Below are 26,501 nucleotides of genomic sequence, written 5' to 3'. Positions count from 1 at the left end.
AGAACTTCACATTACCTTTTTATTTATTTATTTTTGGCTGTGTTTTGGGTCTTCATTTCTGTGCGAGGGCTCTCTCCAGTTGCGGCGAGCGGGGGCCACTCTTCATCGCGGTGCGCGGGCCTCTCACAGTCGCGGCCCCCTGTTGCGGAACACAGGCTCCAGACACGCAGGCTCAGTAGTTGTGGCTCACAGGCCCAGTTGCTCCGCGGCATGTGGGATCCTCCCAGACCAGGGCTTGAACCCACGTCCCCTGCATTGGCAGGCAGATTCTCAACCACTGCGCCACCAGGGAAGTCCCTCCCATAGTGTTTTTGAGACCCATCCACGTCCTTGAGAATATCCATAGTTTTTTTTTTTTTTTTGCTAATATTATCTCGTTGTAGAGTTCCACCGCAGTTTCTTGAATCCAGTCACCCACAGAGGACACAGGTGGAGCTCTAAGCCTCAGAGTTTGGATTCCTCTTCCCATTTCTCACTGAGGAGGTAGTAGTTGACCTGTGCAGAGTGGCTTCTGCTCATGGGACCGTCATTGTCAGCCCCTCTGCCTGAACTCAGCTCCTTTTTTTTTCTTCCTTTAAATTTTATTTATTTATTTATTTTTGGCTGCGTTGGGTCTTCGTTGCTGCTTGCGGGCTCCTCATCACAGTGGTTTCTCTTGTTGCGGAGCACGGGTTCTAGGTGCGCGGGCTTCAGTAGTTGTGGCACACAGGCTCAGTAGTTGTGGCTCACGGGCTTAGTTGCTCTGTAGCATGTGGGATCTTCCCGGACCAGGGCTCGAACCCGTGTCCCCTGCGTTGGCAGGCAGACTCCCAACCACTGCACCACCAGGGAGGCCCCTCAGCTATTCCTTTTTTTTTTTTTTTTTTCCCAGCTCCTTTTATTCATGCCTCTGGATGTGGGACTTGGGTTGCTCTGCTGGTGTGGGCAGCGTTTTCATATGTATAGACAGCCCCAGGTTTAATGGAGCAAAGGAAAGTAGAGAAGCTGGCCCAGGGCTCCCCAGCGCTGTAGCTGCCTGACAGAGCTGAGCGTGGGCGTCCTGCCATCCCCTCCAGTTGCCCCACTGGTGCCCCGTGGGTGGGCCTGGAACAGTGGCCGTGGGTGGTAAGCCAGTTGGGTCTCTAGTGAGCCAGAGACACTCCGCTGCCTCCTGCTTCCAGCCCCACAATACCTCCAGGCGTCCCTTCACTCCTGCCATTCCAGAAGCCCAGCTGACTAGCTGCTCCTTCGCAGATTTATACCTGGCAACTCTGGATACCAGCACTGTTCTGGGACTTGGGCACGCACGCACCTGGGGTGAAGCGTGCTGACGGCAGGCTCCTCGGATCCTGAGTGTGGCTGCCTGCCGAGAACACCCCAGGCGGACCTGGAGCAGCCGCAGACGCGAGCTGCCCCCATGTGCCTGGATACACGTCTCGGTGTGTTTCCAGGGAAGGTGGTTTGAGGCTGGCTGCTCAGTCGCCATATATGTGGGTCTGATGTCTTCTGCTTTCGACTCATTTTGAGACTTAGGAGAGGCAGAATCACAGAAAGATTGCTCCTGAAATCTGTGAGGTAAACTTGTACCGAGTTTCCTGAAAGTATCTCTTCATTTGCCGGCTACTCCCGAGGAATTTTCTCATTCCTAGCCCAGTTCCAAGCCCACAAGCTCAGGAGGGGCTCTCCCTCTCCCTGTCACACTGTATACCATTTGAGCCCAAGTGTGGCTGGGTTGCTAATGGCAACAGTGCCACACCCTGTTTTTCCAAAAGGCTTTCCTGGCAAATGCCAGAGGGCACTCTTTGTCTTCTCTGTCACATGCACACACACTCTCCGCCCCAGGGAAGCCTTAACCCTCTTTGCTGCGGCCCAAAGCCTGCCCCAGCCTCCCTTGCTTCTGTTGCTGATGCTTAAGAAATGCGAGAACCAGCACACCCCAGCTGGTTCCGCTCTCCGCCGGCCTCTGCAGCCTGCTTGAGCCTCAGGCTTTGACCTCCTGCCTCTCCCAGAGCTGGGAGGAAGGAGGAAGTGAGGATGAGATTGAACTCCTGCCAGATCTGGGTGTCCCTTGCTTCAGGAGACAGGAGACAGGAGGAGGGTGCTGGGCAAAGAGAAGCGCATGGTTCTGTGGTGAAAACTGCTCCCGGGCTGCACTGGTGTCTCAGTCCGCAGCAGGATATGTCACCCAGTCTCTGTCCTCTTCCCTTCACTCAAAATGGCAGATCTAGTACTCTGTTCCTGGGGCACGTCCAGTGAGAATCCACCAACAGTGAGAATCGGCACGTGTATCCAGGTTAGGAGACTGTCCCTGGGCTTGGGCCCCAGCCTCAGTGTTTACAGTGTGTGCAGGCTCCTTGGGCAGCAGCTGAGGCTAGTGAAGCTCAAAGCAGAAATCAAAGCACCTTATCTGCTAAGAAAATATTAACCCAGCTTTGGGAGAGAATGGGAAGGCTCGCTAGGCCATCCCCAGGCAGTCCAGGCAGCCACTTGGGGCTTAGAAGTCTCGCCTGGGGCCAGGCACACGGGGTACCCAGTCAGTACTTGCGGGTGTCACTGGTGCTGGATTCTGCATTCTTTGCTTTCATCCTGCCCCACCCCACTCCGCCTGCTGTTTGCTCACTGTATAGTCCTTTTCATGAGAGAACGTTTTAAAAGCACATACAGAATCTTACAACAAACAGCGCATTGTCTGAGTGATCCAGAGCACAGCTCTGCAGTCGCAAGGGTGGCCAGAGGCAGCACGGCGGGGAGTGGAGAGAGAAAGACGCTTGGGTGGGCAGGGGCAGCACAGAGGGGAGTGGAGAGAGAGAGAAGCTTGGGTGGGCAGGGGCGGATCTCCAAGGGAATTGCCCCCTGGGAGTTGTGGTTCTTCACTTCAGAATCAGACCTTTTGTTCCCAAGAACGAAGTGGACCAAGAGCGGGTTGATTGGTTTTACCATTAAAGGGCCATGGACTGCCCAGGTGGCGCAGTGGTTAAGAATCCGCCGGCCAGTGCAGCGGACATGGGTTCGAGCCCTGGTCCAGGAAGATCCCACATGCCGCAGAGCAGCTAAGCCCGTGCGCCACAACTACTGAGCCTGCGCTCTAGAGCCCACGTGCCACAACTACTGAGCCCGTGTGCCTAGAGCCCGAGCTCCGCAACAAGAGAAGCCACCACAATGAGAAGCCCGCGCACCGGGACGAAGAGTAGCCCCTGCTCGCCACAACTAGAGAAAGCCTGTGCAGCAACGAAGACCCATTGCAGCCAAAAATTAATTAATTTAAGAAAACATTAAAGGGCCCTAAGCTAATAACCAACAGGTCCTTTTGTAAATGTCATTTATGCACAAGGCAGTATTGAGTGCTTTGAGTCCCGAAGCCTAGGGAACCCTGAACTGCTCCTGTAGCCTCGGTAGGAGAGCCTGAGGTGAGAAGGATGGCGCCAAGCAACTCTGAGTTTCCGGAATTCTGGGAGGGTGTTTCAGGGGCAGAGCCCCTGGGGGGCTGGACCTGGTCACGTTATGAGCCAGCGGTGTGCACATCTCTTCCCAGCCTCAAGTTCAGCGACTTCACATTGGTAGCTTGACATTAGCCGTGGGGAGAATTTACACCACAGAAATGGGCAGATGCTGCAGGTCGTGGCTGTGCCCCTCCCCACCTCCCAGCTGGGTGTTAAACATCCACCAGCGCACCCCAGGACATAGCCTTTGGCCACACGCCATCTTTATGCTCGTGCCCTCTGCCTGACCTTCTCTTCCCCTGGGTTGGCACGTGCCGGCTCCTTCTGGTCAATTGATCTCAACTCACATGCACCCCCTCGGAGTGCTACTCCAAACACCCTGTTCTACTGTTTCATAGTGTGTATCCCTCCTTGAAAATGTTTTATCGGCCTTTTTTTTGCAGTGGGGGGGTATTGTCCATGTCTGTCCCCCACCCTAACCCTCCCACCCACCCACAGAATTCTTCTCTGTTCTTTCCACAGCCTCCTTTTCTGAAAGAGTCCGGAACATGTCACCTGATGAGATCAAGATCCCGCCCGAGCCCCCCGGCAGATGCTCAAATCACTTACAGGTAAGCACAGTGCTCGACTGCTGAGGCCCATGTAGCCCAGGAGGCCTGGGACAGGTGTCTGGCTTGGTCTGACTTTAAGAAGCTTCTGGATGGCCCGAGTGGGAAGGAGCCTGCAGTCCTGGTGACCTCCCTTAGGCTGCTCTCAGGAGTTTGCACTGTACACAACGCCACCCTCTGCTGCTTCAGCCGGGGCCCCTAGCTGCCCTAAGTGATGTCCTTACCAGAGAAAACAACATGCCTCTTCTGGGCAACCCTGAGCCAATGGGACCGTCTCGGAAGGAACTTTGCTAAGAAACTGAGGGATTGTCAGAATGTAAAATAAACAAATAGAAGTGCAAAAGCACAAGCACGGATATGCATAAACTTCAGTCCTCGTTTTCCTAAAATGCCAGTTCACTGGCTTCTTGTTTGACGAAACCTGGTGCAGACCTGACCTGAGGAGATGGAACGTTGAGTGCGGTCACTCCCTTGGGAGCAGGACCTCAGGGGACAGCGGGATTACACCTCCTGGTCAGCCTCGGTGGTTGTTTCTCCCTGTCCCTCTGCACGTTCCGCTGTGAAGGAGACTTTGTGACAGTAGGGCAGACATGCACAGCTGCCCCCAGAGTGGTGCCCGGTCCACCTGCTCTACCTTTGATCCTGTAGGTTCTACTGGTGCCTCTGGCCACACCCCAAGCCCCCGCAGCACGCTGATGGACGGGTGACTAAAGGGACCTGGGGCTGGAGATGCGGCTCACTGTGTCTTCTCCTCCCGGAAGTCTCCTGCCTTTGCTGAGGTCGTCCCCCACCACCACCACCTACCACCCGCCCAGCATCGAGTCACCCCTGCGCCAGGCAACAGTCCACAGTCTGTAAGAACTCTCCAGCAGTCCACCAGGCGGAGACAGGCGGCCCAGCCTTCAAGACCAGAGTATTTCTCCTTTTTCGATCCTCCTAGTGGTAGAAACCATGACACTGAGCAAACGTTTTAGTTCATCTGAAACAGGAGGACCCGTCTGACGGCCCAGGAGACACAGAAAAGTCTTGTGTAAAATACAGATCTTCCTCCATCTGCCAAGCCTTCTGGATAGGCTGCCCTCCGTCACCCTTAAAGACATAATGTGGAGGCGTGGCGCACCCGGCTTCTCCCTGCCCTGGTAAATGTGTCACGAACTTCTCTCTGCAATTCAGTGCTTCCTCCAGCCATTCTTGGCTTCCGACAGAGGGAGTGGGTCACCTCTCCTGATGTGCCCAAAGGGCCTCGCTCAGGCCCTCCCAGCCTGCCCGCCTCCTCTTGCAGGTGAAGAGTGCCCCAAATGTTTTCCTCCTGGACGGTCTGTGTTTAGCTGCTGCTAGTGGGGGAGGCGGCCGAGTGACCCTTACCTGGGCCAGCGCCAGCCTTCCTGGGTAAGACTGCTCCTCAGAGGTGGCTCTGCCCTGAGACCCGGGTTCCTGGGGCCTCTTCACGCGCCAGACAGCCCTGATGCCATCTGTTGTGGACTTCATCTCTGTGGGCCTGGGGACACTTGTGGCACTGGCCCAGATCACTGCCAGGTGGTTCTTCTGTTTCCCATTGAGCCAGGGTAGGGGCCTGGAGGGGAGTTTGGATGAAAAACGACCTCTTGACCCCTGACGGTGCCTCTTGATAGAGTGGTGGGGACCGGCCATCTGTGAGCTGCCCCTCAAAGGACACTGGGGAGGCTTGTGACACCTCTGCTCCCGTCTTCCTGGATCTCCTGCTGAGGACTCATCCCCATGGTAAAATTAAATACCAGCCTTCAGCCCTGCCCATCAGCACTGAAGCCTGAAACCTCTTCAGGTGATTCAGGAACTGATTAACCAAGTGGAGATTTGCTCACTGTCTTCGCTGTGGCTTCTCTGCCTTGAGCTTCTTATTCTTCCCTCTACTAACCACCCAAAGGGGGTCAGAAGAGAGCAAAGCAAAAGCAGACTGGTCTCCATCTATCTTATCTGTGCTCGGTGCTGGTCACAGGCTGGGTGGTGAAAGACCGTATGGCCAGAGCAGGGCTTCACGTGGCTCTGTGGCTCTCCTGGGTCCTCATGTCCACACAGCACGTGTGACCACAGACTGGGATCATTAGGCGGTGGGGTTCTGTCATAGTCATCCTTCTGTTTCTCTTCCACAGGACAAGATCCAGAAGCTTTATGAGCGGAAGATAAAGGAGGGAATGGATATGAACTACATTATCCAAAGGAAGAAGGAATTTCGGAATCCCAGGTGAGTTTCCCACGAGCCTGCAGGGTCAGTTGGGTGGTTGATATTGGACGGGGGACGGGGGTGCCACCATGGAGGTGGCAGGGAGAGGCCCAGCTCAGATCACACCTGAGCCCAAAAGCGCCATCACCCACTCGGCATTCCCCTCGCCGAGGCTTACCGTTTACCGTGGAAGAGCCAGATCGAACACGCAAAGCAGAGTGGAAGCCGAGAGGCCTGGGCTGGGCGGGGGCGCCTGGCTGGGTTCTCGCTCCCACGCTGCTCCTAGAGCATGTGGCCTCTCAAGGCCTCCGTGTCCGCTGCTGCTCGATGAGGGGATTGGACCAGATGATCACCCCAGGTCCTCCCACCTCTAGAAAGTGGTTGATTCTGTGCGCAGGCGAGAGGTTTGAGAAACAGAACTGTGTCTGGGTCTTACTCCGTCCAGTGCTCAAGCAAGTGACACACCCAGCAAAGAGCCTCGTGTGCGGATAGCCGAGACCTGCCCTGGCCCCTGTGGGCCTAAGTGGGGTGGCCCCGACCAAACCACACACACTGAAGGTCAGATGTCTGGTTAAGAACAGAAACTGCAGCCCTCACCTCGACACCAGATTCTTCCTGGCCACTGGCCCCAGTCCATCTCTCTGGGAGGCTGGAGGGCCAGAAGTGACTTTTAATGTCAAGCCAGTGGACATTTCCCCTTCCATCCAGAAGCTTGCTTAGAACAGTTCGGCCGGATTTAAAGGCTTCACCTGAGCCCAGGCACCAAATGGTTCTGATCTCTTGAAATCTGGTGCCACACAGGGCCCCGGGTCTCAGGCCTGCTCAGCACCTTGTGGTTTTCCTCTTTCAGCATCTATGAGAAACTCATCCAGTTCTGTGCGATTGATGAGCTCGGCACCAACTACCCGAAGGTATGTCCCACCCGCAGAGGCTGAGGGTGAGAGAGGGTACCCAGGGCCCTGTGCTCATCCCGCTGGATCCAGCCTGGCACCACTGAAAGGTCCACACTGCAGCACTGCCAGCTGAGGAGCGCAGTCCCCGTCTCTCTTGTTTGAGTCCCGGGGCCTCTGATTGGCTAGGGCCTGAGCATGGACTCGCTGTGCCCTGTAGAACAGCCTGTGCACAAATGCATCTTTGCCCTCATAATCCTAAGGAGGACTGGCTAGAGACCAGGGATAACAGCTGAGCCCCTGTGCCCTTGAAGGCAGGAGACTCCAGGCCAGGAAGATCCATGGAAAGACCAGGGAAGGCACTTTAACCTTTGCTGCAGCTTTAACCTTTTCTTTTTCAGGATATGTTTGACCCCCATGGCTGGTCTGAAGACTCCTACTATGAGGCATTAGGTGCGTAGCTGTCCGTCTGCCTGCTCACCCATCCGTCTGTATATCCATCCAGTCATCAGGCAGCACAGATTTCAGGGTCTCCTCCATGTCCGGCCATGTCTGAGGAGCTGGGTATACAGCCTTGAAAGGTCCAGACCCCATCCCTGACTTATGAGGCTTACAGTACAGCACAGAAGACAGGATTAAAGGAGTGATCCAGTGATGACAGGTGTGGGGATGGTGGGCGTGCAGGCAGGGCCACCTAATTTGGCCAGGGGTGGGGCGGCCTCACTGAGGAAACCAGGTCTGAGGTGAGGTTTGAAGGTGCAGAGACTGGCCGAGCAGGTGTAGACGGTGTCCCAGGCAGGGGCCAGTGGGAGTGCAGCAATCTCGGAAGGGGCGCATCTGGGAGAACTGGGAGGAATTTCAAAGGGCCCATTTCCTCGGATGCCTGGTCCCAAACCAGCAGCCTGTGAGCCAGATCTGGCCTGTAGGTGTGTTTTGTTTGGCCCATATGAGTTTTGTCTTGCTTTAATTTGAATTAGTTGACAACGTTTTATCTAAAAATCTAGGGACTTCCCTGGTGGTCCAGTGGTTAAGACTCCGAGCTTCCAATGCAGGGGGCGTGGGTTCAATCCCTGGTCAGGAAACTAAGGTCCCATGGGCTGCGTGGTGCAGCAAATAAATACATACATACGTACATTAAAAAAAACATTAAGGGACTTCCCTGGTGGCGCGGGGGTTAAGCATCCACCTGCCAATGCAGGGGACATGGGTTCGAGCCCTGGTCCGGGAAGATCCCACATGCCGCGGAGCAACTAAGCCCGTGCGCCACAACTACCGAGCCTGCACTCTAGAGCCCGCGAGCCACAACTACTGAGCCCACGTGCCACAACTCCTGAAGCCCGCATGCCTAGAGCCCATGCTCCGCAACAAGAGAAGCCACCGCAATGAGAAGCCCACGCACCACAACAGAGTAGCCCCTGCTCGCCGCAACTAGAGAAAGCCCGTGCGCAGCAACAAAGAACCAACGCAGCCAAAAATACATTAAAAATAAATAAATTTATTTTTAAAAATACATGCATAAAAAATGCATACATTAAAAAATAAAAATCCAAGGTTCTGGCTGCTCTTGGTCGCTGAGAAGGTAGTCACGCTAGGCCAGCACTCCCAGCCAGCCGAAGCTGGGAACGGCTGACCCCTCCGGACGGCCGTGCACAGCCCCAGCCTCGGGGCCTTTAAGGCTGAGGCCCCTGCTTCCTGCTGGCCGAGCGCTGGCGCTTGACTGTGCCCATCACAAAGGGATGCTTCAGTCAAGAGCCCCAGGGAAGCAGCAGGTGCTAGTCCTTCGGCCTGAAGTACCTCCTCGTGTGGGAGTTGTTTCGGCTGCTTGTGTAACTGCCCGTCTTGTCTTCATAGCCAAAGCCCAGAAGATTGAAATGGACAAATTGGAAAAGGCCAAAAAGGAGCGAACCAAAGTAAGTGGTGGCCGGCAGTCCTGATGAAGAGAGCAGCTGTTTGGAGCGCACGGGTCCTGCTGGCTAAGCCCTGGGACGTCCAGGCTGCTCTCCCCACAACCACTGGTTCATCGCCTGATGATGCGCTGAGCAGCCTTAGGTGTGCCCTGTGCTGGATTTGAAGGCTCCCTAAGTCAGCTTGAAGATGCTTTCCAGTTGCTTCCGTTTGGTTTCTTGGCATCTTCTGTTAGTTGCATTACACACACACACACGCACACACACGTTACAGCCATAGACCCCTGGGGGCTTTCTCCCTTTCTCGTCATAGGTTAGGTGTTCTTGGCCTGAACGAAGGCAGAGATTTCCTTCCCAGGGCGCTCTGCTGTGCCTTTCTTGGCTTCCAGAGCTGACCTCTGCAGCCTGCCTTAGTGCTTCCCTGTAGGTCCCATGTCTCATGGCCTGGCAACCCCTCCTTTTAGGATCCTGAGTACACTGCTTCCCAAGCAGCACCGCCTCCCACGGAGTGTGAGGGCGGGGGCCTGGGCCTGAGGTGGGGCGGCGGGCAGGGGTGCCCGAGCGCAGAGACACAGTGGTGCTGGGAGGGGCCCGATGTCTGTTGGGGAAGCTCTCTTCAGGGGATTAAACCCCGTTCGAGTGCCTCCCCTGCACCTCTCCTACCCTTGGACAGTCAGAGCAGAGCTGACTCTCAGTGCCTCCTGTGTGGTGCCAATCTTCTGTCCCCTGGGAGCAGACAGGTGGCAGAATGATGTGGACACACAGCTTTACACGAGTTTTAACGCTTGTCTCTCTCGCCCTCCAGATAGAGTTTGTGACGGGCACCAAGAAAGGGACCACGACCAACGCCGCAGCCGCCACCACCGCCACGGCCAGCACAGCTGTTGCAGGTAGACGGCGGCTCCGCTTCCCGGCTGCTCCACAGACGGAGCGAGGGCTTCCCTCCCTTGTTTTGGGAAACAGGGCCTGGCCTCGCTGTGGTTTGTGCTGAGCCGCTTTGGAGCCTGGGGTGGGGTCCCCGTTCACTGGCTGCCCCTTGGCTTTCTGAGGCTAGGGGCCCTGCAGTGTCTGCCTCCTGGGCTCTGACTGCCGGCCTCCTGGGCTCTGACTGCCGGCCTACTGGGAAGGGCCATTGCTTTGTGGTTGGAGTTGATCTGGCTTCTCTCTTGCCTTACCCCAGACGCCCAGAAGAGAAAGAGCAAGTGGGACTCGGCCATCCCGGTGACGACGATAGCCCAGCCCACCATCCTCACCACTACGGCCACCCTGCCCGCTGTCGTCACAGTGACCACCAGTGCCAGTGGCTCCAAGACCACCGTTATCTCTGCCGTGGGCACCATCGTGAAGAAGGCCAAGCAGTGACCTGAGGGACCAGCTCGGGGTGGCTCGGACATTCTCCTTTCCCTCAAGGGGAGGAGCCACTCTGGGGCTTGACGAGACTGTGCAGCCCGGTGACCTATGCCCACTGGGAGGCGCCACTTTGTATATTTCAGGACTGGGACCTGCTCCCCGGGTGCCACCCCGAGAGGAGACTCCATGCAGCCTTCCAGCTGGAAGAGACGTTGCTGCAGCAGAGTGGGGCACTGTGGACAGTGTCCTCCATGCTGTGGGGTCTGCCCCCTGTTAAAAGCACCGTATCCTTACATCTCAGCATCTCGGATGCGCTGGCCTCTTCTACAGTCTGTTTTCAGGCGAATGTGAAAGCTCAAGCATCCTCCCCACCTTCTTGGCCGGGATTGTCAGCGTTGACGGGGATGAGCAAAGCCCGCGGCGCTGCTCAGAGGAGGTGGCCCAGGAAGTCACTGAGGTCATTCCCAGTGAACGCCTCTTGGCGTGAGCGGGCAGGGTCCCGAGAGCGGGGAGGCCCCGGTTCCCACTGTCTGCTACCCTGACCCTGCAACTCAGCCAGTCCTCAGGCAGGAGCCCAGGCCTTTACTCCCTTGGGCGCAGTTGAGCCCTCCTCAGATCACTTCTTGGACACACCCCAGCTTTTGAAGTCAAGCCAGTGACCAGGAGGGCTGGGGTTGACCCCCAGCCCATGCAGGGAGGGGGCGAGGTGTGAGCAGGCCCAGTGTGGGGAGATGAGTCACCTCCTGGCACGGCTGGGCAGCCGCTCATTGTTTACGTGAAACCCGGCTCCTGGGAGGCTCCCGCCACCCCACCCTTCCTGTGCCGGTTATCTCTGCCCCACAGCAGCACCCGGGCAGCGCCAGTGGCCGCCGGGCTCCTTCTGGGGCCAAAACAGATTTCCCAGCCGCTGCCAGGCCTGGAGGCCGAGGCCGGAGAGAACAGGTCTGCCTTTCCTGCGCTTTGGCAGCTCCCTCCTCCAGCGGGAGGGCTTCGCGTTCAGAGAAGGAAGCGGGGCTGTGAAGCACAGGGTTGCTTCCCTGGGGCGGGCGGGGGGTTAGAAAGGTGGTCCCGAAGTTGTGCCCGATACTGTTGCATGACCAGAGGGGTGTGACAACCCTGCCCTGTGGTCCCCAAAATAGAGATCGAGTCACACTCGCCCCCTCCCCACAAACACACACTCGGCGCCAGAAGAGGTTGGTTCTCCCCCTCTCCTCCTTTGTGAAGACTTCGCAACCCTGAAGAGAGGGGCTGCTGTGCCCCGGGTCAGAAGGGGCTTCCTGCCCTGCAGCCTCCTCCGACAGGGGCCCCTCATTCCACAAGGGCCCCGTGGAGCTTGTGTGGGCGGCAGCGTGGGACCGTGGAGACAGCAGGAGCGGGGTCAGCACCTCTGCTCTGGATCCCAGTTTAAAACGAGTTTGAGTCGTCTTGGGCCCTTACTTCTGTAAGCCTTCTTTGTCAGATCACGGTAATAAAGCTTCTTAAGGTGGTTGTGGAGAATCAATGACATGATTTATGCAAAAGTTGTATTAACTATAAAGTACTCCACACGTGTCTGTTGTTGGCCAACCCAGTTCCTCTTGTTTTAGACCAAGGAGGGAAGCAAACTCGAGAGGTGATAAAACTGGCCAGGGTCCTGGCCTTTGACTGTGCTCTGGGCACCCCCATCCTGGCCGTCAAGCTGTCCGGTGGGATCAGTAATGACTGTTTCCCCCGCGGGGCCCAGCCGCTGGGGCCCTGGGGAATGAACGCAGTCTGGGGTTGGGCAGCCCAGAGTTGGCAGTTGTTGCACTTACAAGCCTTGTGAGTGGGGTGAAGGTCTTTGTAAAACAGGATTGGTGCCTGCCCACCTTAGTTCCCCTGAGGGCACCACAGGGGCGGGTTATCAGCTTTCCCTAGGGACTGTGTGTCCCCAGCATGCGGGTCCAAAGTCCTCTGTCCCTGCTTGCAAACCGCCTGTCCAAGCTGAACCCTACTCCCACCCACCGATACATCCCCTACCCTCCTCCTGTGGTCCTCATCTTGGGTGATGTCATCATGATCATCCAGGGCTCACAGCTGCATCCTGGACCCCTGTGCTCTACCCCACAACCAATGGGTCACTTCAGAAACCCCTCCCCCACCATTGTTATTGCTGCCTCAGTTCACTCATTGCTTCGGCCTCATCTGCTGTCTTTCTCACTCTCCCACTCCCATCCGAGCTCCAGTCCGGCTCTGGGGAGCATCTTCCTGCACCCCAGCTCTGGCCACGTCATGTGCCCTCCCGCTGTCCTCAGGAGATTCCACTTCAGCCTGGCAGGCAAGGCCACCAGCATTCTCATCACCTCGCCAGTCTCCCCCCTCCACACCCCTCCCACCGCTGACCCTGCCCACGCCCCCATCCTTGGCTTCTCCCAACTTTCTCACCATTGCCCTTGTATCACTCCCTACCTATGCACAGATACCTTCAAGATGCAGCTCAGATTTTCTTAACCCCTTCCTGACTCTCCTGGGCGTTAGTTGCTCCTTTCTCAGGGCTCCCACATCTCTGATAACACTACTGCCTTAACTCTTCTGTCCACACATTGGGCTGAGACACGGTTCTCTTATGAGCGGAAACAACACAATCCAACAAAGCTGTGTCCCAAGTGCTTGGTGTGAGATAAGTGCCCAGGTGTTTGGAGGGATGGAGGGAGCAGTGGTCCCTGCCCCCATGGCCACTGGACTGAAAATTCCAAACCCATGTGCCAACCTCACAGCATCCCGCTGCACATTGGCCACATGTTGGCAGTTGATAAGGCTCAGTGATGGGTACTGTCTAATTTTGTGGGTTTTTTTGTTTTGGAGAGCACACAGAGAAACTGTTTTTTTAAGACAGAAACAAGGCAGAGATACACACCCAGAGAGAAAGGGTGTGGGCGTCCTCCCTAATGAGGAGGAGCGCCTTTATGTATGTTTAAAATCTCTATAATAAAAAATAAAAAAAAGTAAGGCCCTTTGAACCATAAAGAATGAGGAAGGGGCTTCCCTGGTGGCTCAGTGGTTGAGAATCTGCCTGCTAATGCAGGGGACAAGGGTTCGAGCCCTGGTCCGGGAAGATCCCACATGCCGCGGAGCAACTGGGCCCGTGAGCCATAACCTCTGAGCCTGCGCGTCTGGAGCCTGTGCTCCGCAACGGGAGAGGCCGCGACAGTGTGAGGGCCGCGCACCGCGATGAAGAGTGGCCCCCACTCACCGCAACTAGAGAAAGCCCTCGCACAGAAACGACCCAACACGGCAAAAATAAATAAATTTAAAAATTAGAAAAAAAAAAAAAGAATGAGGAAGATCTCTGTGGCCAAATTTGGCGTGATATTCAGGAGAGAGAAAATGAAAAGGGCAATGTGCCGAACAGTACATAGAATATGCTTCTGTGTAAGAAAGGGAAGAAATACAAAACAAAAAATAGAGGAAAGAAACACAAGAAAAATCTTTCATTTTAAATTTGAATTGGAAACATCAGTATGAACTCATGATTCAGGGACTAAGTATCTTGGCAGGAGCTAAGAATCCGCCTGCCAATGCAGGGGACACATGTTCAAGCCCTAGTCCGGGATGATCCCACATGCCGCGGAGCAACTAAGCCCGTGCACCACAACTGCTGAGCCTACGCTCTAGAGCCTGCGAGCCACAACTACTGAGCCCACATGCCACAATTACTGAAGCCCGCGTGCCTAGAGCCCGTGCTCCATAACAAGAAAAGCCACCGCAATGAAAAGCCCGTGCACCACAACGAAGAGTAGCCCCCGCTCACCGCAACTAGAGAAAAACCCATGCGCAGCAATGGAGACCCAATGCAGCCAAAAATAAATAAATTAAATAAATATATTTTTTTTAAAAAAAGATGATGAACTCACGATTCAAAAATAAGAAAAAAGTCCCAGCTATGTCCTTTGAAAGGACCCAGAAGCAATGGCCGCCAGTAGGAATGAGCACATGTAGCACCCAAATCTTGATATCTAATACCATTCCCCACTAAAAGGAGCCAGGGCTCCTTGGAGAGAAATGGCCGATCTAGAAATCTAAGTGGGACTGGGCCAGTTTGTCCCAGAAAGCAGGGAGGACTGCAAGGAGTGTTTCAAAGGTCAAAGGAGCAGGTTTGGAGAGATCTCCCACTGGCCAATTATTGTGAAAAAGGAAAAACTCCCTTGCTTCCTATACACTGCTACTCACAACATCATAAAACGCTTCTGACACCAAATGTATGGGTTTTCCACAACCAAGCAGTTCTGACACCAGCTGCCTGGAGTTAGCCCAGACCCCACAGGTCTGTCCCACAAGACTGCTCCCTACTCAGAGGACAACTGCCTGTCTGGGCCTCCCCGACTCCTGACCAACTGGTTATAAATTGGAGGTTCCCATGACTCCTCCTTGGGCTCAATAATTTGCTCGAATGGCTCCCAGAACTCAGGAAAACCGTTTACTTACTAGATTACTGGTTCATTACAGCAGGATACAACTCAGGGTCAGCCAAAAGGAAGAGATGCATAGGGAACAGGATGGGGTAAGGGGTGTGGAGCTTCCGTGCTCTCTCTGGGCACACTACCCTCCCAGCACTCCATGTATTAGCAATCTAGAAGCAATCTGAACCCACTTTGATTAGGATTTTTATGGAGGCTTCATTACTAGGCATGATTCATTAAATCGTTGGCCATTGGCGATGAAACGCCATCTCTAGCCCATCCCCCTTCTCTGGAGGTGGGTGGAGGTTGGGGTGAGAGTGGGGCGGTGTTGAGGCTGAAAGTTTCAACTCTCTAATCACGTGGTTGGTTCCCCTGACAACCAGTGCCCCCCAACCTTAGTGGCTTTCCAAAAGTCACCTCATTAACATAAACTCTGGTGTGGTTGAAAGGGGCTTGTTATGAATAACAAAGACTCTCCTTTCACCTTTATTGCTCCGGAGCTGTTCGAAAAAACCGTGGACGAAGACCAAATAGGTATTACTTATTATATCGCAACATCACAATTGCAAACTATTGAATAAATGAAAATCCATGCATGCATCGTATTTGAAAAAAGGAAAAAATGTATTTGCCACCATTTGAGTTGAATATATCAACTCTACTCTGAAATTCATAGTTAAAAGAATTAAGCCTTGCACACTGTTGATGGGATTATAAAATTATGCAATTGCTATGGAAAACAGCATGGTGGTCCTCAAAAAATTAAAAATAGGACTACCGTGTGATCCACCACTTCTGGGTTTATGTCCGATAAAACTGAAAGCAGGGTCTGGAAGGTATGGTGCACACCCATGTTCATAGCAGCATTATTTACAATAACCAAGAGACGGAAGCTACCCAATGTCCACCAACAGATGAGTGGATAAACAAAATGTGGTCTATACGTACAATGAAATATTATTCAGCCTTAAAAAGGAAGGAAATCCTGCCACATGCTACAACACAGACGAACCTTGTGGGCATTATGCTAAGTGAAATAAGCCAAACACAAAAAGACATAGTATATGATTCCACTCACATGAGACACTTAGAGTAGCCAAGATCACTGAGACAGAAAATAGAATGATAATTAATCAGGGGCTGTGGGGAGGGGGAAATGGGGAGCTATTTAATGGGTATAGAGTTTCAGTGTGCAAGATGAAAAAGTTCTGGAAATCTGTTGCCCAACAATGTGTACATATTTAACACTATTGAACTATACACTTAAAACAGATTAAGGGAATTCCCTGGTGGTCCAGTGGTTAGGACTCCGCGCTTTCACTGTGGTGGCCTGAATTCCATCCCTGGTCAGGGAACAAAGATCCCGCAAGCCAAAACATTAAAAAAAAAGAAAGAAGGAAAGAAAGAAAGAAAGAAAACTAATTAAGATGGTAACATTTATGTAATGGTGGGTTTTTTTGTTTTGTTTTGGGGTTTTTGGCCGTGCCGCTCGGTATGCGGGATCTTAGTTCCCCGACCAGAGGCTGAACCCGTGTACCCTGTGGTGGAAGCACAGAGTCTTAACCACTGGACTGCCAGGGAAGTCCATATGTTATGTTTTTAGCACAATGTAAAAACATTTCTGGGGGTTGCTTTTTTTTTTTTAAGTTTATTTATTTATTTTTGGCTGTGTTGGGTCTTCATTGCTGCACGCAGGCTTTCTCTAATTGCAGTGAATGGGGGCTACTCTTCGTTGCCGTGCGTGGGCTTCTCATTGTGGTGGCTCCTCTTGTTGCGGAGCATGGGCTCTAGGTGTGTGGGCTTCAGTAGTTGTGGCACACGGGCTCAATAGTTGTGGCTCGCGGGCTCTAGAGCACAAGATCAGTAGTTGTGGAGCACGGGCTTGGTAGCTCCGCGGCATGTGGGATCTTCCAGGACCAGGGCTCAAATCTGTGTCCCCTGCACTGGCAGGCGGATTCTTAACCACTGCGCCACCAGGGAAGAAGTCCCTTGGGGTTGCTTTGTAGCAATCATTGTAATTTTTTAAAGTTGTGTAACTCAAAAAGAAAAGAAGCATTTACCCTTTGTGTATGTGTATTTGGAGGCACATAATTCATTCCCAGTTGATGAAGGAAACCTCTATTTTTTTTTTTTTTTGCGGTACGCGGCCCTCTCACTGCTGTGGCCTCTCCCGCTGTGGAGCACAGGCTCTGGACGCGCAGGCTCAGTGGCCATGGCTCACTGAACCAGCCGCTCCGCGGCATGTGGGATCTTCCCAGACCGGGGCACGAACCCATGTCCCCTGCATTGGCAGGCGGACTCTCAACCACTGCACCACTAGGGAAGCCCTATTTTTTTTTAAAATTAGAAGGATACCTTCTATTAAACGTAGAAATGGAATATCACTACTCTTCAACCCCCAAAGAATAATTGATTCAAGCAAGGATCAACAATGGATGCTAAAACCCATTCAGTTGAAAGTTTGTTGGGAAACGGGCGGGGTGACAAAACATCATTACCCCCTCTTAATTACTTTTTTTTTTTTTTCGGTACGCGGGTCTCTCACTGTTTTGGCCTCTCCCGTTGCGGAGCACAGGCTCCGGATGCGCAGGCTCAGCGGCCATGGCTTACGGGCCCAGCCGCTCCGTGGCATGTGGCATCTTCCTGGACAAAGGCACGAACCCGTGTCCCCTGCATCGGCAGGCAGACTCTCAACCACTGCACCACCAGGGAAGCCCTCTTAATTACTTCTTAATCATAAAGTGAAAATGTATTTTTACAGTGGAGAGAGATGGTGGTCACTTCCTCAATCATCACTAATAGGGGGCAGCTGACATCACACGCCACCCAATGAAACACAGCACCACCTCTGACCATCCTTGACAAAAAAGTTTAAATTGAATCTAATCAGGCTTTTAGACTTAACTTCCAGTTTACAGGAGGCTAAAAAATCAAGTCCAGGGCTTCCCTGGTGGCACAGTGGTTGAGAGTCCGCCTGCCGATGCAGGGGACACGGGTTCGTGCCCTGGTCCGCGAAGATCCCACATGCTGCAGAGCAATTAAGCCCGTGCACCACAGCTACTGAGCCTGTGCTCTAGAGCCTGCGAGCCACAACTAGTGAAGCCTGCGTACCTAGAGCCCGTGCTCCACAACAAAAGAAGCCACCACAATGAGAAGCCCACGCACTGCAATGAAGAGTAGCGCCCGCTCGCCGCAACTAGAGAAAGCCCGCGTGCAGCAATGAAGACTCAACGCAGCCAAAAAAATAAATTAATTAATTTTTAAAAAATAAAAATAAAAGGTCAATTTTTTGGGGGGTGGGTGGGTCGGGGAAAGACTGTTTTAGGAGTAAGAAAGATAAAACAATCAGATGTAGTGGGGGTTGATACAAGGTCTCTAGACAGCTCACCAAACTGTTCTGGTCACACATCCACTGTCTATTTATCATTTAAGTTGTTTATTTATAGAAATGGGTACCACTCTGCCAATAAGTGATGTACATTGTCAAGCAAATATAGTGGATCACGTGGCATATCCCTGGAGAATATGCAGCCTGCTTTGGAGGTCCATGGTTTAAACTGAGCTCCGTGAAGCAAGCAGGTGGTGTGTATCATTCCTCTGGGGATCCCCAGCACCTGGCATAAGAGCCCATTAAATGCTTGTTAAATGAATAAACGATTGAACTAATGAGGGAGCAAGTCTGGCCTGCCAGAGGCCACAGGATGAGACAGGCAGGTAGGAGGTGCAGTCTGAGGTTCTTGGGCTTCTCCATCCTGTTCCAGGAACCTCAGCTATTTGGCAAAGCCTGCAGAAGGAAACTCCACTACATACCGGGCTCACTCTGGCCCTAAGGCTGCAGAATGAGACAATGGGGTTTTTTGTTTTATTTTTTTATAAAATTAATATGTAGTACAATGCTCCTTAACCCTTTGGGGGCCAGTACCCATTTGGGAATTCAGTGTAAGGGAAGGATCCTCTGGCCAGCAAATCCACATTCCAATGTCAGATACACCTTGAGTTTTGCACATGATCTCAAATGGTTCATGGACCCCCAAGGTCCACACACAGGTTCCAGGTAATGAAACTCCAGACTCAAAGAAACCTGAAGAAACTCACAGCTTGGACTTCCCCGGTTGTGCAGTGGTTAAGAATCCACCTGCCGGGGCTTCCCTGGTGGTGCAGTGGTTGGGAGTCTGCCTGCTCATGCAGGGGACACGGGTTCTGAGCCCTGGTCTGGGAAGATCCCACATGCCGCGGAGCAACTAGGCCCGTGAGCCACAACTACTGAGCCTGTGCGTCTGGAGCCTGTGCTCCGCAATAAGAGAGGCCGCGATAGTGAGAGGCCCGCGCACCGCGATGAAGAGTGGCCCCTGCTTGCCACAACTAGAGAAAGCCCTCGCACAGAAACAAAGACCCAACACAGCAAAAATGAATAAATTAATAAACTCCTACCCCCAACATCTTAAAAAAAAAAGAATCCGCCTGCCAATGCAGGGGACACAGGTTTGATCCCTGGTCCGGGAAGATCCCACATGCCGCGGAGCAAGTAAGCCCATGCGCCACAACTACTGAGCCTGTGCTCTAGAGCCCGTGAGCCACAACTACGGAAGTCCGTGTGCCACAACTACGGAAGACCGCGTGCCTAAAGCCCGTGCTCTCCAACAAGAGAAGCCACTGCAATGGGAAGCCCACGCACCGCAGCAAAGAGTAGCCCCCGCTCGCCGCAACTAGAGAAAGCCCGCACACAGCAACGAAGACCCAACGCAGCCAAAAATAAATAAATTGATTAATTTTTTTAAAGAAAGAAAGAAACTCACGGCTTCTCTTCTATGGGCCTCCCAGGGGTGCATGTCTCATCTCAGCAGATACCAGACTTCAGCCGCCCTAGTCATTTTTTTTTTAATTAAAAAAATTTTTTTTAACTTTTCATTTTTTGGCCACACCACATGGGCACGTGGGATCTTAGTTCCCCGACCAGGGATCGAACCCCCAGCATTTGAAGCTTGGAGTCTTAATTACTGGACCGCCAGGGAAGTCTCCCTAGTCATTTTTAAAAGGGTCTGGAATGAGGAGAGGAAGGGGCTGCTGAGCCCAGTGGGGTCTGTGGCATTGTTGCCTCTGGGCCAGGGTCTCCTTCTCTAGGAGGCTGTGTCAGCCACCCCCCACAGTGGGGTGCATATCCCCTACCCCAACCTTCTAATGGGTGGTGTCACAGGCTGCTCTCTGAGCCCGTGTTTTCCAGCCTGCTGGAGTAACTCAGGTCCACAGGGCACAACCTGGGTACCCCAACCAAACTGGGTCTCCTGCCACAGAGCTCTCGAATCCAGGAGGCAGCCTCTCTGAGCTCCTGACCCGTGCAGAGCAGATCTCAGATGACTGGGCAAGGTGACCGAGTGGTGTCTGTGGCTCGCCCAGTGGCAGTGAGCACTTGGTGTCCACAGCCCGTCCACATCCAGTCCCAGCTGCTCCCATGGTCACTCAGAGTTGGTGGTGTATGCGTCTGTTTACAGATGAGAATGCTGAGGCTCAGGGAGGCGATGTGGCAATCCCATTTGGGTCAACCACACGTTTATTGAGCACCTGCTACGTGCTAGGCACTGAGGTAGGTGCTGGGGATCAAAAGATGTGCTAGACTATGTCTGTCCTTGGGGTTCACAGTCCAACGGGGAAGAGACCCCTAAACAGATCATTTCAAATCAATGTGGCAAACTACATGAAAAAAAACATGCCCCAGGGGTACGCATAACATAATCCAGCGCGCTAGGAGGTCAAGGAGGCTCCCTGGAGCATGCGACATCAGCACAATGCCTTCAAGGATAAGGAGGATAAACCAGGCTGGGCTGGGGGTGGGAGGATCCCAAGCAAAGGGACCAGCCTGGTGCAAAACAGCCCCAGGTTGCAAAAAGCATGCTGGCTTGAAGCTGCTTGGTGGCTGGTGGGGGGCTGCCAGCAATCGGGTTTTGTCCAGCATTGTTGGCAGGTGAGGCCAGAGAAATACACCCAGTTGAGGTCAGGGAGCAACCTGAGAGGGTCCAGCTCGAACACACTTAACCAGCAGCACTTGAAAGAGGATTGGAGGGGTCAGATTTGTGAACCAGCTTGTCAAGAACAGCTGTAACGATTCGAGTGCCTACTCCACGTCAGGTGGGTGCTGCCTCTTGATGGGTATTACTGACACTTTAAGAAGGTTCAATTAGCTTGCCTGAAGACACTCAGGGAACCAGTCCTTGCTCAGATCTCCCTCTGGGCACACGTGCGTGCGTTGGAGAGTGGGGAGAGGCCGAGAAGACCCGGTGAATGGCTGACCTGGCTTGGGGCAGCCCCGGGGCCCATCCTTCGCGCTGGCGCAGGGAGGAGCGAAGCGGTGCGCGCGCTCGATCGCCGCCGGGCTGTGTGTCTGCGGCTTTAACTAGATGGCTCCCAAGGGCAGTGGGGATGGTTCACAGTCTGGAGGAGAGAGGGCGGCAGTCCGAGAAGGAGGCTAAGAGGCCACCCCCAGCCCGGGGCAGCCCAGCACCCGAGTCTGCAGCCTGGGGTGGGGAGGGGAGGTGCCGCTCCCGGGGCCGGAGAGAAGGGGGTGGCTCCTCCCCGCCCCCGCCGCGGTGGGTCGGGGCGCGGGGCCGGGCTGCGCGGGAGCCGCAGCCTTTTCCGGGGGGCGGTCCGGAGGCGCTAGCGCACGGCTCCTGCCCCGACAGGTGCGCGCCGCGCGCAGGAATGCGGTCTGCCTGACTCATCAGCTCCTCCTTCCTACCTGCCGCCCAGCCCATAAAGCGGTCCCCTTCCCGCCGCCGCCCGCCCTCCCTGCAGTCCGTCCTCTGGACAGTCCCGGCTCGCCCGCGCGCCGCCTCCGGAGCCCAGCGCGGGGAGGGCGCGAGTCAGCCCCAAGGTAGGTCCATCCTCGGACCGCGGCAGGCGGCCGGGGCACTGGCGCGGGGCGGGAAGGCAGTCCCTCCGCACACCGCACTCCCCTCCAGTGCCTCGGGCCGCCGGGACTGGGCGCTCATTCAGGGACCTCCGAGGGGAGAAGAAGGAAGTGAGCGCGCACCCCAACTGGACAGACCCGCGGGGAGCTGATTGGTGGGCCGGGTGGCTTTTGTTTCCCTGGCTCTTTCCTTCCTGAAGGCTGGCCGCCCGTCCCTTGGGTGGATATGTGGGAGAAGTGGGCAGGGGCCAGGCAGTGGCTGGCAGCCTTACCGGGCTGGGCCCCTCTGGGGTTCAAAAAGAAGCCCACCTAGAGGCAGAGGCCCTCCCGGCTTGGCTGTACGGTGCCACAGTCCGTCTGGGGTCTGGGGAGTCCCTGACTCTCCTCTTCTCTTGGCCCTCCTCCCAAAGTCAGCTCAGGACACCCTTCCTCCAGGAAGCTCTCCTGACCTCATCCAACACCCCTGGAGGCTGTGCCCACCACTGTAAACTCCTCCAGAGCCAGCCCCCTTTCCCACCCCTTTAGCCCCGGGTGGGCCTCTGGTTGTAGGCGGGGGGGCCTCTAGATGGCTCCCAGAGGGCAGCGGCAGGGCTCCTGCTTCTCCCGCATGGTCTTGCCACACCCTGAGCCCAAGTGTGGGCATGGTTGTTGCTGCCTCGGAAGGAGCTGGAAGTGAAGACTGAGGGGCTCCATCCTGGGGGCTGAGTGGGGAGAGGAGAGCCGGAAGGACAGCAGGGAAGGAGTGCCTATCTCCTTGGCCTTGATTTCTGTGGGCAATAGAGCAGCAGAAGGGCCAGGAAAGCAGGAAGGGAGAGAACCACGGAGGGCAGGTGCAGACATGCAACAGGGGTCCCGTGGGTGGGAGGGAGGGCGGGTATGGGGAGAGCGCTGAGCCTACGTTCACGTGGGTCACAGTGTGTGTCCAAGAATATGCACGTCCCTGTGCCTGCAAGGCCTGAGTGTGCCACGATGTGATAACACTGGGTGGCAATCACATACTTCCGGGCCCCGGGTGGTACATAAAAAGACCCTCGCAGCCTGGGGACCCAGAGTAGCCTGGAGAGAACGTTTCCCGAGGGCTCTGCCCAGCCCGCCACGGCCAGCCACCTCTTCCAATAAGCCCACAATCCTAACTTTTATGTGAAACCTTATTATTTTTAACACCAACAACTACTTTTAAAACTTTTTAGGGATTTTCCTTGGTGGTCCAGTGGTTAGGAATCCACGCTTTCACTGCCGGGGCCCGGGTTCAGTCGCTGGTCGGGGAACTAAGATCCCACAAGCTGTGCAGGGAGGCCAAAAAAAAACACAACAAACTTTTTAAACACAAGTTGAGTCAAACACAACACTCCTGGGTGCAGAACTAGTCCCCAGCTGCCACTTTAGAGCCTCCGAGTATAAAGTGAAGGCTAAGTGGGGGGTGTGCGCTGCCCGGGTCTCACCCGGGATATGGGGACAATGCAACCATCCCCACTGGTTCCTGTACAGATTAAGTGGCAATTATGTACATGAAGTGCTGGGCACTTGCCCACTGTGTGCCCAGCCTGGGGGCACAGGAGGGTGAGTAAAAGCTGGGCTGGGCCCTCCAGTGTCTGTACCTGTGTATGTAATGGTGCCCCTGGGAAGCCTGGGTAAGGCAGCCTATATTGTGTAGTGTGTGGGTGTGGTGCCTATGCCCCAAGGCTGCAGGAAAGTCATTTCCTCCAAGAAGCACCCCTTGGCTGGCTCAGAGCTCCCTTACCCCAGGCCCCTCTTAGAGGGTGGCTCCTTCCCAGCAGGCTCTGCCTGCGATGTGTTGGAGCTGCTAGTGCCTCCTGGGAGCCACCTGCCTTGGAGCGACGGAGGCAATGCCTTCCTGCAACGCCCCCCCACCCCCGGCTCTCCCCAGCCATTTGGGGGCCTCAGTCTCCCAGAGCCTGGGGCTGCCCCTGCCCCACAAGCCAAGGACTGAGCAAAGATCCAAGGAGGGAGGGTCAGTAGGCATGGCATAGTCTTGGGCTGCTGGGTGACTCGCTCTAGAGAAAGAGGAGGGGGTCCTAACGTCAACTCTGCCGGGCTGGTGGCTATGGCCAGCCCCTTCTCTTCAGCAGGCTACCCATCTTTTATTTATTTGCTTGCTTTTTTTTTTTTTGCGTTACGCGGGCCTCTCACTGTTGTGGTCTCTCCCGTTGCGGAGCTCAGGCTCCAGACACGCAGGCTCAGCGGCCATGGCTCACGGGCCCAGCCGCTCCGCGGCATGTGGGATCCTCCTGGACTGGGGCACGAACCCGTGTCCCCTGCATCGGCAGGCAGACTCTCAACCACTGAACCACCAGGGAAGCCCCTAAATTTTTACTGCAGTATAGTTGCTTTATAATGTTGTATTAGTTTCTTGCTGTACATACCCATCTTTTTTTTTTCTTTTTTTGAATATTTATTTAGTTGCACCCGGTCTTAGTTGCCACACGTGGGCTCCTTAGTTGAGGCATGCATGTGGAATCTAGTTCCCTGACCAGAGATCGAACCCGGGCCCCCTGCCTTGGGAGCGCAGAGTCTTATCCACTGTGCCACCAGGGAAGTCCCCATACCCATCTTTTAAAAGGCCTCAGGGATGCCGGTGCCTGCCCCGAAGGTCACTAATGAGTTGAGATGGTTTAATGGTGAACCAAAGGCAGATGTGTCTCCTGGGGTGGCTGGCAATGCGTGTGTGTGTGAGTGGGCAGGAGGGGCTTATAATCTAGCTCCAGGCTAATTTTTGAAAGGGTGATCTGCTCAGGGGCCCCCAAAACTCAACTCTGAGGCAGACAGAGGTGGGGAGTAGGGGGGGGACCCCTCCTCTGATGGGACAGGCAGCCATTGCAGAACTTAGCTGAGTGCAACAAGTCTCCTCCTTCCTTTCTCAGGCCCCAGATATTGGGAGGGGCCCCCTTCTTCCCGGCTGCACCCTCTCACCAAGAGGCAAGTGGGCCAGGACAGAGAGGGGACAGGAAGGCGGAGCCAGGATCCTCTAGGGTGGCCCTGTCCCTGCCAAGCCTGACCCAGGTCACTGGGTTCTGAAAGGCAAAGGCGGAATAAGCCCTGTTCTGCCCTCGGGGAGATCAGCACAAGAGACCTGGCATTGGGACAGGCTCAGAGCCCAGAGTCCTCAGTGGTGAGAGGGTGGGGGCCTCCCTGGGCAGGGCATAGGCCTGCAGGGCATCTGGCCACTCCAGAGACGACAAGGAAGGGGGCAGTGGAAAAGAGGAGTCAGGGGCCCTGGGCCCTGCCACTTGCATGCCAGGTGGCCCTGGAACATCACTAAAGTTCTGTAGAGCCTCAGTTTCTACATCTGTGCAATGGGAATGATGGCGCTTAGACAGGGACCCAGTGAGCTGACACATGGACCAGAGCTGTCAGGCATGGTATGTCGATTGTTGCTGTTATACAGGAGGAAGAGGATGGCAGGGCCGCATCCCAGCTGGTGGACCAGGCTGTTGCTGGCAGCCCTGCTGAGTGCCAGCTTCCCCGGGGACATGGGTGAGTCAGACACACCCCTGCAACACCCCTCTCTGTGGTGGGGGCTCAACTTCCAAGGCACTGCCCTTAAGTGAGGGCGGGGGCTCTCATGGAGTGTCTTACCCAGACGCTCACTCAGCCATTCAACAAACAACCACCACCCACCTTGAAGGCTGGGGAGCCGTGAGCCTGAGCCGTAGGGCCCAAGAACACCCAGGGGAGGAAGGAGACTTGGTCTAGAGGAGGGAGAAGACGTCCACTCGGAGAATGGAGGCGCTCGCAGGATGTACGGAGGCTTGGAAAGCTGAGTCGAAAAGTTTTAGAGGAATTTGGAGGAGAGAAAGGTGATCACCACCTGCTCTGGGAGTGTCTGCAGTCGGCAAAGGGCTGGAGCCCGCTCCTACTGATGAAATTTTGCCTGTCAGTGGAGGTCATGCTGAGACCTTGAAACAGACCATGGTGGGAACATTTACACCCTGGAAATTGGCAAAGGCTGCAAGTCAGGGCTTCCCCGCCCTCACTGGAGCCCTTGCTAAACATTGACAGTGCACCGTTGCCTGGAGCCCAGGAGACCACCCACTAGTGCACATAATAGGTCCTTACTGTGATTTTAACTGAACAAAACCAAAGGGAATCCCAACCTTTGGAGAAACTGGAGTTTTACCTCATTTATTTACTAACAACTCACTGTGTGCGGGGCTTGGGCTAGGCACTGGGGACACAGTGATAAACAAGACAGAATCCCTTTTACCCTGGAGGAGCAGGTGAGGGGGGCGGCTAGGGTGTCCCCACCAGCGCCTCGGTCTCGGCCCCCACCATCCTCGCCTCCAGACTTGAGTGGAGAGTCCAGGTGTGAGACCTGGCTCTGCGGGTTTCTAACTGTGCGACCTGGGACTGACCACGTACCTGCTGGCCTCCATTTCCCCGTCTGTAAATCGGGAGAGAATCCCCACCTCTTTCAAATGAGGTTGCACAAGGGAAGGGCTAGGCAGTGGGTGAGGCGCATCTCAGTGGGCACGCCCATCTCTGCTCCCCAGCGAACCGCTGCAAGAAGGCCCAGGTGAAGAGCTGCACGGAGTGCATCCGCGTGGACAGGGACTGCGCCTACTGCACGGACGAGGTGTGATGCCGCTGGGGCCTAGCCTGGGCCACCTTCCCAACCTGCGTGCCCCACCCTGCTACACCCCACGCCTGGGCTCTGGCCCACACTTGCCCCGCCCTCAGCCCAGCCTCAGGCCAGACGGTCGTGGGAGAACAGGCAAGGGTCAGGAAGATCGGGGTGGTGGGGTACAGGATAGATCCAGGGTTAGGACAGCCAGGAGAAGGGCACTGCCCTC

General features: G+C 54.9%; 2 protein-coding genes across 8 annotated transcripts in view; both read left to right on the top strand.

Annotated features, from left to right (window-relative positions):
- Positions 1 to 11,396, top strand: part of SAP30BP (SAP30 binding protein) — a 34,064-nt gene extending 22,668 nt beyond the window's left edge. For 2 of the 3 annotated variants that reach the window (XM_067717038.1, XM_067717037.1), the window contains 7 exons: positions 3,942 to 4,030; positions 6,157 to 6,248; positions 7,078 to 7,138; positions 7,519 to 7,570; positions 8,969 to 9,027; positions 9,827 to 9,911; positions 10,202 to 11,396. In XM_067717038.1, coding sequence (XP_067573139.1) covers positions 3,942 to 4,030; positions 6,157 to 6,248; positions 7,078 to 7,138; positions 7,519 to 7,570; positions 8,969 to 9,027; positions 9,827 to 9,911; positions 10,202 to 10,383 — 620 coding nt within the window. In that variant the 3' untranslated portion in view covers positions 10,384 to 11,396. The remainder of the gene's footprint in view (positions 1 to 3,941; positions 4,031 to 6,156; positions 6,249 to 7,077; positions 7,139 to 7,518; positions 7,571 to 8,968; positions 9,028 to 9,826; positions 9,912 to 10,201) is intronic. The other variant, XM_067717039.1, reaches the window with a different exon arrangement.
- A 9,379-nt stretch (positions 11,397 to 20,775) lies between these two features.
- ITGB4 (integrin subunit beta 4) overlaps positions 20,776 to 26,501 on the top strand; it is a 31,471-nt gene continuing 25,745 nt past the window's right edge. For 4 of the 5 annotated variants that reach the window (XM_067716805.1, XM_067716804.1, XM_067716803.1 and 1 more), the window contains exons 1-3: positions 21,535 to 21,654; positions 25,097 to 25,185; positions 26,202 to 26,284. In XM_067716805.1, the coding sequence (XP_067572906.1) occupies positions 25,107 to 25,185; positions 26,202 to 26,284 (162 nt within the window). In that variant the 5' untranslated portion in view covers positions 21,535 to 21,654; positions 25,097 to 25,106. Of the gene's footprint in view, positions 20,913 to 21,534; positions 21,655 to 25,096; positions 25,186 to 26,201; positions 26,285 to 26,501 lie in introns of those variants that run through there. The other variant, XM_067716802.1, reaches the window with a different exon arrangement.

This window comes from Pseudorca crassidens, chromosome 19 (genome assembly GCF_039906515.1).
Source record: "Pseudorca crassidens isolate mPseCra1 chromosome 19, mPseCra1.hap1, whole genome shotgun sequence".
NCBI classification, from domain to species: Eukaryota; Metazoa; Chordata; class Mammalia; order Artiodactyla; family Delphinidae; genus Pseudorca; species Pseudorca crassidens.
The sequence above is the reverse complement of the archived record's forward strand: the minus strand, read 5'-3'. Positions and strand labels throughout refer to the sequence as shown.